The sequence below is a fragment of the Phocoena sinus genome, chromosome 13, assembly GCF_008692025.1.
Source record: "Phocoena sinus isolate mPhoSin1 chromosome 13, mPhoSin1.pri, whole genome shotgun sequence".
NCBI classification, from domain to species: Eukaryota; Metazoa; Chordata; class Mammalia; order Artiodactyla; family Phocoenidae; genus Phocoena; species Phocoena sinus.
Window position 1 is genome coordinate 76,033,162 of NC_045775.1, and position 11,900 is coordinate 76,045,061.

General features: G+C 46.2%; 1 protein-coding gene across 4 annotated transcripts; it reads left to right on the forward strand.

Annotated features, from left to right (window-relative positions):
- The first annotated feature begins 3,417 nt into the window (after nt 1-3,417).
- TGOLN2 (trans-golgi network protein 2) lies at nt 3,418-11,872 on the forward strand. Of its 4 annotated transcripts, none has more exons than XM_032652387.1 (4): nt 3,418-3,514; nt 3,768-4,435; nt 6,158-6,241; nt 11,829-11,872. In XM_032652387.1, exons 1-4 carry the CDS (start codon nt 3,469-3,471, stop codon nt 11,862-11,864), a joined length of 834 nt encoding a protein of 277 aa, XP_032508278.1. In that variant the 5' UTR covers nt 3,418-3,468; the 3' UTR covers nt 11,865-11,872. The 4 variants fall into 4 exon arrangements, with proteins under 4 accessions (XP_032508278.1, XP_032508281.1, XP_032508280.1 ...); XM_032652390.1 differs by lacking the exon at nt 11,829-11,872 and adding an exon at nt 7,495-11,714; XM_032652389.1 differs by lacking the exon at nt 11,829-11,872 and adding an exon at nt 6,683-7,488.
- Nucleotides 11,873-11,900: the final 28 nt, after the last annotated feature.

Consider the following 11,900-nt stretch of genomic DNA (forward strand, 5'->3'; position numbering starts at 1 on the left):
ATTTTTATAGGGATTCTGTTGGTAGATCAATTTGGGGAGCATAGACATTCTAATAATTATGGCTTCCAATCCATGAATATGGGATGTATTTCCATTTATTTAGGGCTTCTTTAGTTTTTTTAAATAATACTTTATTGTTTCAGAGTGTACGTTTTGCGTTTCTTTATTAAATTTATTCTTAAATTTCATTTTATTATTTTTGATACTACTGTAAATGGAATTTTTCTTAATTTCATTTTTAGATTGTCTGTTGCAAGTGTATAGAAATATAATTGATTTTTATATCTTGATCTCACATCTTACATCCTTGCTGAACTCGTCCTAATAAATTTTTAGAAAATCCTCAGGATTATCTTTATACAAGATCATGTTATCTGAAAACAGAGATAGTTTTACTTCTTCCTTTTCAATCTGGATGCTTCTTATTTTGTTTTCTTGCTGAATTGTCTTGGCTACTTACGGTAAGAAGTTGAGTAGAAGTGGTGGGAGCAGACATGGTTCCTTATCTCAGGAGGAAAGCATCTAGTCTTTTACCATTAACTATAATGTTACTTGTGAGGTTTCTGTATATGCCCCCTTCAGGTTGAGGAAGGCCCCTTCTTTTCCAAATTTGTTGAGCATTTTTATCACGAAGAAGTACAAGGAAATTTAAGATTTATTCAAGTTGCACCCTACCATTCCCTTAAAACAAAATTGGTGTGAGTTAGGAGTTAGCGCTAAAATCTGCCTTCTCTACTCCTATTCTAGGTAGCAGCACTTCCTGGAGAAAAACCACACACCTGAAATAGGTGCCACAGTAGATTTGTGCCTCGCGTAAGGCAGGCCTATAGCCTATATCCAGTCTGTTGGTATTACCTCCCAAATTTATCTTGAGTCCAACCACTTCCCTCCATTCTCACTGTCCCTATGCTAGTCCTACTAGGACTATTGCAACAGCCTCCTACCTGATTAACTTCTAAATCCACTCTTCTCTCCCCACCACCCCAAGAGTAGATTCTTCACCCTACAACCAGACTAATCTTCAAAAATTCCCAACTCTGGGGACTTCCCTGGTGGCACAGTGGTTAAGAATCTGCCTGCCAATGCAGGGGACACGGGTTTGAGCCCTGGTCTGGGAGTATCTCACATGCCGCAAAGCAACTAAGCCCCTGCGCCACAACTACTGAGCCTGTGCTCTAGAGCCCACGAGCCAGAGCTACTGAAACCCACGAGCTCTAGGGCCCACCTGCCGCAACTACTGAGCCCGCATGCCACAACTACTGAAGCCCGCGCGCCAAGAGCCCATGCTCCACGACAAGAGAAGCCACTGCAATGAGAAGCCCGCACACCGCGACGAAGAGTAGCCCCTGCTCGCTACAACTAGAGAAAGCCCGCAGCAACAAAGACCCAATGCAGCCTAAATAAATAAATAAATAATTCCCTACTCTATCTTTTCCCTACTTAAACAGCTTTAATGGATTCTCATTAATGTTAAGATAAAATATAAAACCCTGGACATAGCCCACAAACTCTGCATGATTCGGACCCTTATTTTCTCTCCTGGCTAATAATATGGACACAAGATCAGGCTTAATAATTTGCCATTCCCCTACCTACATGCACAGACACAAGCGCACACAAACACGCACACGAGTGCACCAAGCCAATATCCTTTTTTAAAAATTGAAATATGGTTCATGGACAATATTGTTAGTTTCAGGTATACTACATAGTGATTTGACATTTGCATACATTACAAAATACATCACAATAAGTCTAGTAACCATTTGTCCTAAGCCAAATCCTTTAATGCTAGTCAAGTATTTATTTAGGGGAAGTGGAGAGACATTTTAGAAACATTCATTTACCAATTCACTTCCTTAAGCCAGAGTCACAGTTCTGAACTAATTTGTAAAAGATTTCTCACTTCTTTCTGATTCTTATTCTCTCCTTAGTAATGAGGGTGTGTGTGAGAGATTTTCTTACAACAGAGAAACAATTGAGAAGCATATTAAAGGGTTTTTTAAAGATTATTTTTATTTATTTTAATTTTATTATTTTTAGTTTTGGCCGCGCCCCTTGGCTTGTGGAATCTTAGTTCCCCAACCAGGGATCGAACCCCAGCCACGGCAGTGAAAGCACAGAGTCCTAACCACTGGACTAAAAGGTTTTAAAATAGCAAAACAAAGTACTTTTTCCTGAAAACTATATTTACATCATATACTAGTCCTTAAAATTCTTCAGAAATTCACCTGACTAGAACTGCATGCCACATAACCCAAACATTGTACTCAGCCTGCAGAAGAGTGTTATATCTCCTGGCAGCTGTAATCCTTTTTGGCAGGATTACATTTCAACCTGTGTTAATGGCAACCTAGATCATTTAATACTTAATCTGGCTGGAGGCTCTGCTCCAGTCTCATCCCCCGCCATTTTCTTTTTACTTTTTATAAATTAATTTACTATTTATTTATTTTTGGCTGTGTTGGGTCTTCGTTGCTGTGCACGGTCTTTCTCTAGTTGCGGCGGGTGGGGGCTACTCTTCGTTGTGGGGCACGGGCTTCTCACTGCGGCGGCTTCTCACTGCGGCGGCTTCTCTTATTGTGGAGCATGGGCTCTAGGTGAGCAGGCTTTAGTAGTTGCGGAACGCGGGCTCAGTAGTTGTGGCTCACGGGCTCTAGAGCGCAGGCTCACTAGTTGCGGCGCACGGGCTTAGTTGCTCCATGGCATGTGAGATCATCCTTGCCCAGGGCCCGAACCCGCGTCCCCTGCATTGGCAGGTGGATTCTTAACCACTGTACCACCAAGGAAGATCCATTTCTTTAAATTTTTATTGGGTGTAATTGAAATTGATTTACAATATTGTACCAGTTTCAGGTGTACAGCAAAGTGAATCTGCCATACAAATACATATAAAGGATGGACTTTTTAGAAAAGATCTTTGGCTACCTCGGAGGGCAGTTTCCGTGGGGTCAGGAGAGAGGGGAGCAGGGTTGCAAAGGCTCCCGCTACAAAGGTGATGGGGTGGGTTTCCGTTTCCAGATTTCCACACATCTGTGTACGGCAGGGAAGGAACCACCGGGGGGGAGAAGGTAGAAATGTAGGTAGAAGATGGGGCGAAGAGGCGCTGGGCCACAGCGATGTCACTCCCGTGGGATCGTCCGCGGGCCAGGCAGCTCCTTCTCTGCCTATATTGTCTCATAAGTATGAAGGCAAAGAAGAAAAGGGGGAGTAACGGTCTGTAGCCGCTGCTACGTAGCAAAGAAACCAGAAAAAGGAGGATACGCCTTCCACAGGGGACAATACGGCGCCGACACCAAAAAAAGAAGGAAACAGCTGAACCACACACAGCCGGGACTTTTCCCAAGCCCCGCCCCTCGACCGGGTATGGCTGCGGGAGACGCACGCAGGAAGGGGTGGGGCATGAGCGCTGAGCCCGCGCGCTGATCTCGCGAGAGCAGTAGAGGGCGGAAGCGCAGTCTGTGCAGGATGAGTTTACGGGTTGTGTTCGTCTTGCTGAGCTTCGCAGCGGCGGGTAAGATCCCCCCCGCCCCCCCCCCCGCCTCCCACAACAACTCCTCGACCCACCTCCACTAATCCCAGTCTCGCCGCCAGGCCCACCAATACTCACCGTGGCCGGTCGCCACCTGACCTCACTTCTTCCCTGCCCGACCCTCGCCACCCCTCCGCTCGCCATCGGCCCCTTCCTCTGTTTGCCCGTTGCAACGTTCTGAGGATTCCTTTCTCTCCGCCTGCCTCTCTTCAGCCAGACGGTTTCTCTGTTTCAGGCTCCACGCAGACCACTTCTTTGCCAGTCTCCTCAGCAGTCACTCCGAGGACAGGTCCGGCTTCTACAAGAGACTCCAAGCTCATGTTGAGCCTGCAGCCTCAGCAAGAACACAGAGACAGACCCCCTCTGAATCATAGTACCGCGAAAGCCGTCCCTGGCAGTTCGGAACCCGAGCTGCAGCACAAGAATGACCGCCCTGGCAATTCCTCCAGAGACCAGTCCACCACGTCGGTCTCCAGCCCCTCTTCTGGTAACAAGGAGCCCACCAAGTCCGATTTAAACGCAGTAACTGACAAAGCTCCGCAGCCTTCCAGAACTGAATCTGGGGAAAAAGTATTGCTAGACTCTGACCGCTCTTCTACCCAGCAGGAGGGAGAAGGTAAGTCTTTAGAACCATCTGAAGATGAGGAGCCCAAGGAGACTGAGGAAGGGGATACAGAGCCTGAAGAGGGTGCACCACCCAAAGATGAGAAAGAAATGCCTGGCCCTGCCTCCAGTGAGAACCGTGAAAGCACAGTTTTGAATTCCTGGAGTAGGAAGAAGGATGACCTTTATAAGGATAATCTTGGAAGTTCCAGTGCAGAGAGCAGCCACTTCTTTGCATATCTGGTGACAGCAGCCATTCTCGTTGCTGTCCTCTATATTGCCTACCACAATAAGCGGAAGGTAAGTCAGGAGTTGCTTTAAGAGGAGGGATGGGGGCTTCCCTGGTGGCGCAGTGGTTGAGAGTCCGCCTGCCGATGCAGGGGACATGGGTTCGTGCCCCGGTCCGGGAGGATCCCACATGTTGCGGAGCGGCTGGGCCCGTGAGCCATGGCCGCTGAGCCTGCGCGTCTGGAGCCTGTGCTCCGCAACGGGAGAGGCCACAACAGTGAGAGGCCCGCGTACCGCAAAAAAAAAAAAAAAAAAAAGAAAAAAAAGAGGAGGGATGGGACTTCCTCCATCCTGAAAGCTTGGAGTGTGGGTATCCATCACTCATCTGCCTGTAAGCACTAGGAATTTAGAAACAAACTTCAGTTTTTTCTGAGACCCTGCTAGGGTTCTTTATTCTTTTAGAAATCATATATTTTCATGTCTGTTTCCTCTGAGTGCCTTCTGCTGTTGCGTCAGGTGCCAAGTTTAGGACGTTATTACGCTCTGACCCAAATTAGGGTCTCCTCCCGTAATCTGGGAACTTACAATCTGTCACAGCCTGAGAGGACCTGAGTACCTGACAGTCTGTAAGTAGTTAGAGCCCTTATCTTCCTGTTTCCCCTCTCAGAAAGACAGTGCTTCCTGTCTATTTCTAGCTTCCTTTCCCAAGCTTTTGTTTTCCATGTGCCGTGGCAGAAAGAACGGTTACATAGTCTTCAACACCAACAGCAGAGAGCCCAGGGACTATATTCTGCAGTCAGTTGAGTTTCTGATTAGACGAAAGGCCAGAAGTTGCATGGATACACTCATCTTTTACTTCAGCAGGGTTGGTTGTGTTGCTTAGTAACCACTCTAAGGACAGAATGATTGCATTCCTTTTTTCTTTTTAATTGAAGTGTAGTTGATTTACAATGTCGTTCTAGTTTCAGGTGTACAGCACAGTGATTCAGTTACATGTATATATATTCATTTTCAGATTCTTTTCCCAAAATGATTTCATTTCTTATGGAGCCCTAAGAATTTAGTAGTTTCTGTAAGCAGGTTAAAATTGAAGGATTCAATTCATGATAGCCGTAAGGCCTAGGGCTGTGAGAAATGAGGGAAGACATTTAGTAAAAGTGGTAATTGCTGGGAATTCCCTGGCAGTCCAGTGCTTAAGGCGCTGCACTTTCACTGCAGGGGGCATGGGTTTGATCCCTGGTCAGGGAACTAAGATCCCGCATGCCTCACAACACGGCCACACACACACAAAAAAGCAGTACATTGCTTATTCTACATCCAAGTGCTCCTCATGGAGAGTAACCTTAGGTATGAAATGAGAGTGGTAAGGTTAAGATGAAGCAAAGTGTGGGGTGAAAGAGTACATTTGCAGATAAGATAATTATCTGCAAATTAATTATTACTTAATATTAAAATAAAAGGAGGGTGGATGGGTCAGCCTGGAGGAGGCTAAGTTGGGGAGGAGTTGGCGGTTCTTTTCACCAAGTGCTCTTGAGTAAATCATACAGACCACCACAAGCTAGAGCCCAGAAGAGCCATCCTGCATCTGTCATTTCCTGTTTAGCAGTATAAAGGATTCTGATGTAACTAGGCCCTGTCCTTATAATTGTAAATAGGGCCTTTCTGTGGATGTCCTGCTCTTTTTACTGTCAGGGCATTAGTAAATGGGCCACCACGTGATTACCTCTGATTTCAGAGACTGAAATATGTCATTAGAGAGTCAGTTGTTAATGGCTGACTTGTTCCTTTCCCCAGATTATTGCTTTCGTCCTGGAAGGAAAAAGGTCCAAAGTTACACGGCGGCCAAAGGCCAGTGACTACCAGCGTTTGGACCAAAAGGTAAGGAAGGAAGGAGGGATATGCAGTCTCACATGGGCCCAGCAGTGGGCTTGTGTTTGGCATGGCGGCAGCAGCAGCTGATTCTGGGGGTGCTGTTGCCACTGCCCCGCCCTTTTCAGACCACAACATATAGACATCCATGTGAACATGTCTGTGATGTTCGAGCTAGAAGAGATTCTCAAGGCCTCTGCAACAGCTTCTTCCTTCAACAGATGAGGAAGCTCAGGCCCAGAAACATTATGATTTTTTTCCCCTAAGTTCCCACTACAAGTTCCTGGCAAAATCAAGACCTGAGGGCAACTCCCTTGGCTCCCGGCCTGTACTTTTCACACTCCATCAGCACTTCGCAAATTTTCATAGGCATGTGACTCACCCTAGGACTTGCGATTCAAAAAAAAAGCAAACTCTGTATGGGGTGAGCCTATGCTTCTTCATTTCTAGGGAGTTTCCAGGTGACACCACAGGCTGCTGGAACCACCCTCCGGGTCGTAAAGCACTAGACCACACGCCCTGGAAGCAAACAAATCCAGAAATGTAGGATCTGGGAGCTTCCAGCTCCCTAGATCAGCCCTGCAAATAGACTTCCTGAGTGCGGCCAGCCCAGGCCTCTGCCAGAAAGCAAAGCCCTCCTTCCACCCCAGAGGCAGCCTGCCTGTGTGGGGACACACTGCCTTGCTGCCAGCATGTGCCCTCCCTCCCTCTGTGCAGCCACAGCCAGGACACTGGTAAAGAGTGGTTGGTGCCCGACTTCCCACAGGGAACACAGTCCGCATACCAGTTACAAAATAAGCCACGCAGCTCAGCATCTCTTTGTTTGCTAGCCCAGTAGGTCAGCTGTACAATATAACTCTGGCCTAGAACCTTCCCAGATAATTGACTTCAAGGATTTCTTTTCCCCTTTGTTATAATTTTTTTCTGATTTAAAAGAAATGTGCATGTAAACAATTCAAAACAATATAGGATGGTGTACAGTAGACGCCCAAGATTCCCATATGCCCTCCACCAAGTATGTATCTTTCTAGTGTTTGTTTTATTTCAAACTGACTTTTAAAATAATCTTATGTGCTGTTATTTTATCAGTTGCTGTTTGTATGGTGGAGGGTCAGTTTGTCTTAATTTTGAATTTTTCTCCTGAACTTCAACTCCTATAAGATCTTCCCCCCGCCACCTCCCACCCCAAGATCATAGCAGTGAGGTATATTCCTTTGGAAAAAGATGAATGTTACCAATAGATTGTGTTGCTCTTGTTTCAGATTTGATTTTTCTGTTCTTGAGAACCTTGTCCTCCCTGCTGATTTGTTTCTAAATCAAGAAAAATGAAGAGAAAACTACTGTGACCTAAGAGACACACCCTCTCCTCTAGGGTTTGGTGGCAAGTCGGGGCTGGCAGAGGCAGGGGGGATTGCTTTGGGTTTTGCACCTGCACTTTGGCGAACTTGTCCTCCTGTGTTCCCGTTATTTATGCTGGTGTCTTCCAGCCTGTCCCCCTGAGCGTGAGTAGGGAAGCATGTGGGCGTGCCCAGCTGTGACCAAAGGGAGACCTCAGCCCTGGGCAGGTGACTGCTGTTGACTGCCCTCCCTCGGGTCTTGGCCCTGTCGTAAAGTTAGCCCTTGAAAACAGCATTGCACTCGCCACTACTTACCTTCGCGGACCTAGGAGAAAACTACAGGCTGTGGTCCGTTTCTACCAAGGCCTCTCCCTTTGCGGGGATGTGCCCTACAAAAGATGTAGAATGTAGTGAATGCTGATGGGCAAAGGGCTCCTTTGAACACGATCCTCTTCAAAGGCTTCAGCAGCAAACCAAAACTGCAGCTGAAAAACATGCTTTACTGCCTGCGAGTCCAGCCTGCCTAGTGCAAGCTCTTCACGTTCTTCTGACATTTTCATATTATTTAAGACGAAGTGAAGCCACTTCCATTTAGTTGTACTGAGCAGAAAACTGAACTTGGGGGTTCTGGGAGGAAAGCTGTAAAGCCACTGTGCCCATCACAGATGTTTTAAAAATCACAGTTAACGATTATTGAAACATTGTGTTCATCCCTACTCACCATCATTACAGAAACTTTTTGAAGTAGGGTGAGTTCATGCTTTGGGCAAGAAAGCAAGGACTGTTTGGTTTGGGTCTAAAAATTTCGAAGGGCTTTTATGAAACACGTTTCCCGCAAACTCTGTTTTGCCTTTGTTGCCTAAAATAGACTTACATTTACAAACTGACTTTACTCCCTCCTTTACCTGAATCTAGTTAATGGTCCTCTTATCTGATAAAAAACGCCAAGGCTAATTAGCAAAAATTCTCCTTCTGTCCCATGTCAGGGGTTATTAAAATTTAAGAAACTCAGGGGACTTCCCTGGTGGTCCAGTGGTTAAGACTCCGTGCTCCCAATGCAGGGGGCCCGGGTTCGATCCCTGGTTGGGGAACTAGATCCCGCATTCTGCAACTAAGACCCAGTGCAGCCAAATAAATGAATAAATATTAAAAAAAAAAAGAAAGAAAGAAACTCAGAGAGTTCCCCTGAGGTAACTGAGAGTAGTGTTTTGGATCAGATTATTGTTTTATTTAAATCTGTTCTAGTTGTACTACCCTATTATCAAAAGCCTAAAGAGAGTTGTTTCTGGGGAAAAAAAACAAAAAACAAAACAAAACTGAAAGAGAATAGCTGATCTCAGGGAAATGCAAAGAATGTGGGAAGTGAGAGGAACAGGATGAATTGTAGGCCATTGAAGAAGTCTGGCAGAAGAAGGGGCCATCTTGTTTGTCATGGTATCTTCCACCTCGCTTAAAACAGCCCGTGACTTTGAGTTGAGACTTTCATTCTCTGCAGGTAACATCTGTAGAGGTAAGGAATGAGGACTCTTCTTGGCATCATCCCCTAAGACCATGGTTATTTATTCCCTTTTCTGTCTCCCCTTTCCCTGCCTTTCTTCCTCCCCTCTATTGTTTTCTCTTTCTTCCTGTCTCCACTCACCCCTTTCCTTCCGTCTTCGTGCATGCCCAGATTCCCCGCTCCCATCCATCCTGTTTGTGGTCCGGCTTCCATTCCCTTGCCATGTATCTTCCTCATAACCTTTACAGAGTCACTTCGGTCCGTGTCTTCCTGCTAATAATGTTTTCCCAGAGGTTCAGATCCCCAAATCCAGTGGCTTGTTCTCAACGCTCAGTCTTGTCCCTGATAGAATTGGACACTTAGACCATCAAATCAAACTTCCCCTCTTCTGGTCTCTCTGTCCTGGCTTCTGAGAACTCCTTTGTCTTATCCTGTGCTGGTGGAGGAGAAGGCCCTCAAAGACAGGTCTTTGTCTTTTCCTTTGTCTCCCTAGAAACTCATCCATTCTTTATCCTCTGAGTGAGTGACTCCCAAGTTTTTATCCTTGGCCTAGTTCCCAAAGAACCCAGTCCTGCCATGTGCTGAATATTTCAGCTTGGTCATCCTGTTGTCACGGAAACAGAATTTCTCTCTTCTACCCATTAAGAGGCCCCTCTCAACTGCCCAATCTCTTGAATCATCTCAACTCCGAACTGCAGACTTGTGCCGTTTTTATGTCTTGTCACGAAAGTCCTGTCCATTTTTAGAGAACCATCTCCAGCTACAGTCTCCATTTTCCTTGTTTCCCTGCCCCACCCACACCGCCACCCATTCCACTTCTCTCCTAGATTTTTTTTTTTTCCAAGAGCCACCTTCATTGGTCTCCTGTCCATTTTTTGTGTATGCGAAGAGAGCAGAGTGATCTTTCCAGAGTACTTGCCGTGATCTGAAGCGTGTCTCGTGGCTTCGAGAATCAAGTTCGTGGACTCTGGTGTTCAGGGCTCCCCAGGCCGGCACTGTCCTGCCTGTCTTTCCCTGCATCCTCGCTGGGCCAAAGGTCCCTCTTGTCGGGCCCATCCAGGCCTCTGTGCCTTTTCGTCCTTGCTGCGTCCTCCAGTCCCTGGCTTCCGGTGGCTGTTTTCCAGTTAGGGCGTGTCCCCCCACCTTCTCTTCTTTCCCTTGCCTCCCCGAAACCTGTTTTCTCAGGGCCCAGCTCACGTTTGCCCATGCACCTTCCTGACTCCCCTGCCCCGCATGATTGGCTCTTTCCATTTTACTGTAATAGCTCCTGGTAATGCCACTCAAACATTTTGGAACTTGAGCAATACAGGGCAGCCGGTATCTGCCATCTCTGTCTGGTCTCCCCAAGAAAATGAAGCTCCTTCAGGAGCACCCAGGGCGCCATCTGCGTATCTGCCTAACACGGGACAGTCCCCGGGGACTTGAGTTCAGTTTCTTCTTGCAAAGGAGACGTGTTCTTTGTTCAGGACATCTGGCTGTGACTTAACTGAGGTCTCACACGGCTCTTTCTGGCTACTGGTCGCTGTCCCTCATTGATGGATATTGATAGTAAGGAGGAGAGCAGAAAGAAAGGTTGGTTTCAGGCACCAAGTAGGTTGGCACCAAGTGGACACATAAGTATTGTTGTAGAGTCTGCAAAGCTTCACTTTTTGAGCCTCTGAGAATATGGTTTCTTGTGTGAAAGAGTACAAAAGAATTTAAGTTTCACTTTAGAAATTGCACTGAAAGAAATCTCCCACAACAAAGGAAAAGCTGTTTTCTGGGTAGTTAGTTGTCTTTTTGAAGATAGACTCTTTGAAGCATGTTTTCCTAGAGATTGTGTAGATGAGGGTGGACTGGTGGGGGAGGAGAGGATCTCTCCAGCTGCGGGGCGGGGGGGCGGGCATGAGAGGTGCCCTATCCAGATGGCTCTCTGCTTCCTTTCCTGGCCCCAGTTTTTGGTGGCAGAGTGGTTTCTATTTGGAGGAATCTGTGCTTCAGAATTATTTGAAGAGTCTACCTGTGGACTCTGTGGGAGTGGAAGGCTAGTCTACCTAGAAAGGCTAAGATAACTCAGAAAGACCTGACAACTAGCTGTGTACACACTGACATTTCTTTTCACATAATGGCTTTCAATGAAACTTTTGGTGACAGAACTCTAAACCTCTAAAATTCCCGATAATGATTCTCATTTTCTTCTCCCATTTCATGTCATTTAATTCAAAAGCCTGCCCCTCATTTTTGCAGGGTGACTTGTTATGTAATGCTGCATGTGTGATGAAAGCTAGCACGCTTTGCACATGTTCTGAATCATTTGAACAGGGAAGACGAGTATGCCATACACCAGACCCTGTACTTCTGCCAGCTGTTTTCTAAAAACTCTCGCTGGGACAGTTGCGTTTGGCATTGCCTTGCTTAAGAAAGAATCCTGAGAAGAGATTCTCAAGTTTAATTGAACCCGTACATCCAGAACCAAGGCTGAATCTCACCTCAGTTTCTTAAGTCACGTGTGAATTTCCTAAATATCCCAATCTAGAAACTCCTCTGTAAAGGCATTGGGTCCGAGCTGTATAGTCTTTCAAGCTGCCAGCAAAGTCAGCTTCCTCACACTTGTCGATATCCCTTTAATTCAGAAGTCTAACATGTTCAATAAATGGTTGATTGTTGAAATTGTTTCCCTTCTTTTTTTGTTTACCCAATTAGCAGGATACTACTGTTTTGCAATGTTTTGTATTTCCACCTTGTAACTTAATGATAATCACTTAATTTTATTTCTTTAAAGCTTATTTGGGGACTTCCCTGGTGGTCCAGTGGCTAAGGCTCCGCGCTCCCAATGCAGGGGGCCTGGGTTCGA

Coding starts and splice junctions, on each gene's coding strand:
- TGOLN2 (XM_032652386.1), top strand. CDS start 3,469: ATGAGTTTACGGGTTGTGTTCGTCTTGCTGAGCTTCGCAGCGGCGG. Junction 3,515..3,767: donor GCTGAGCTTCGCAGCGGCGG/GTAAGATCCCCC, acceptor TCTCTGTTTCAG/GCTCCACGCAGACCACTTCT. Junction 4,436..6,157: donor CCTACCACAATAAGCGGAAG/GTAAGTCAGGAG, acceptor TCCTTTCCCCAG/ATTATTGCTTTCGTCCTGGA.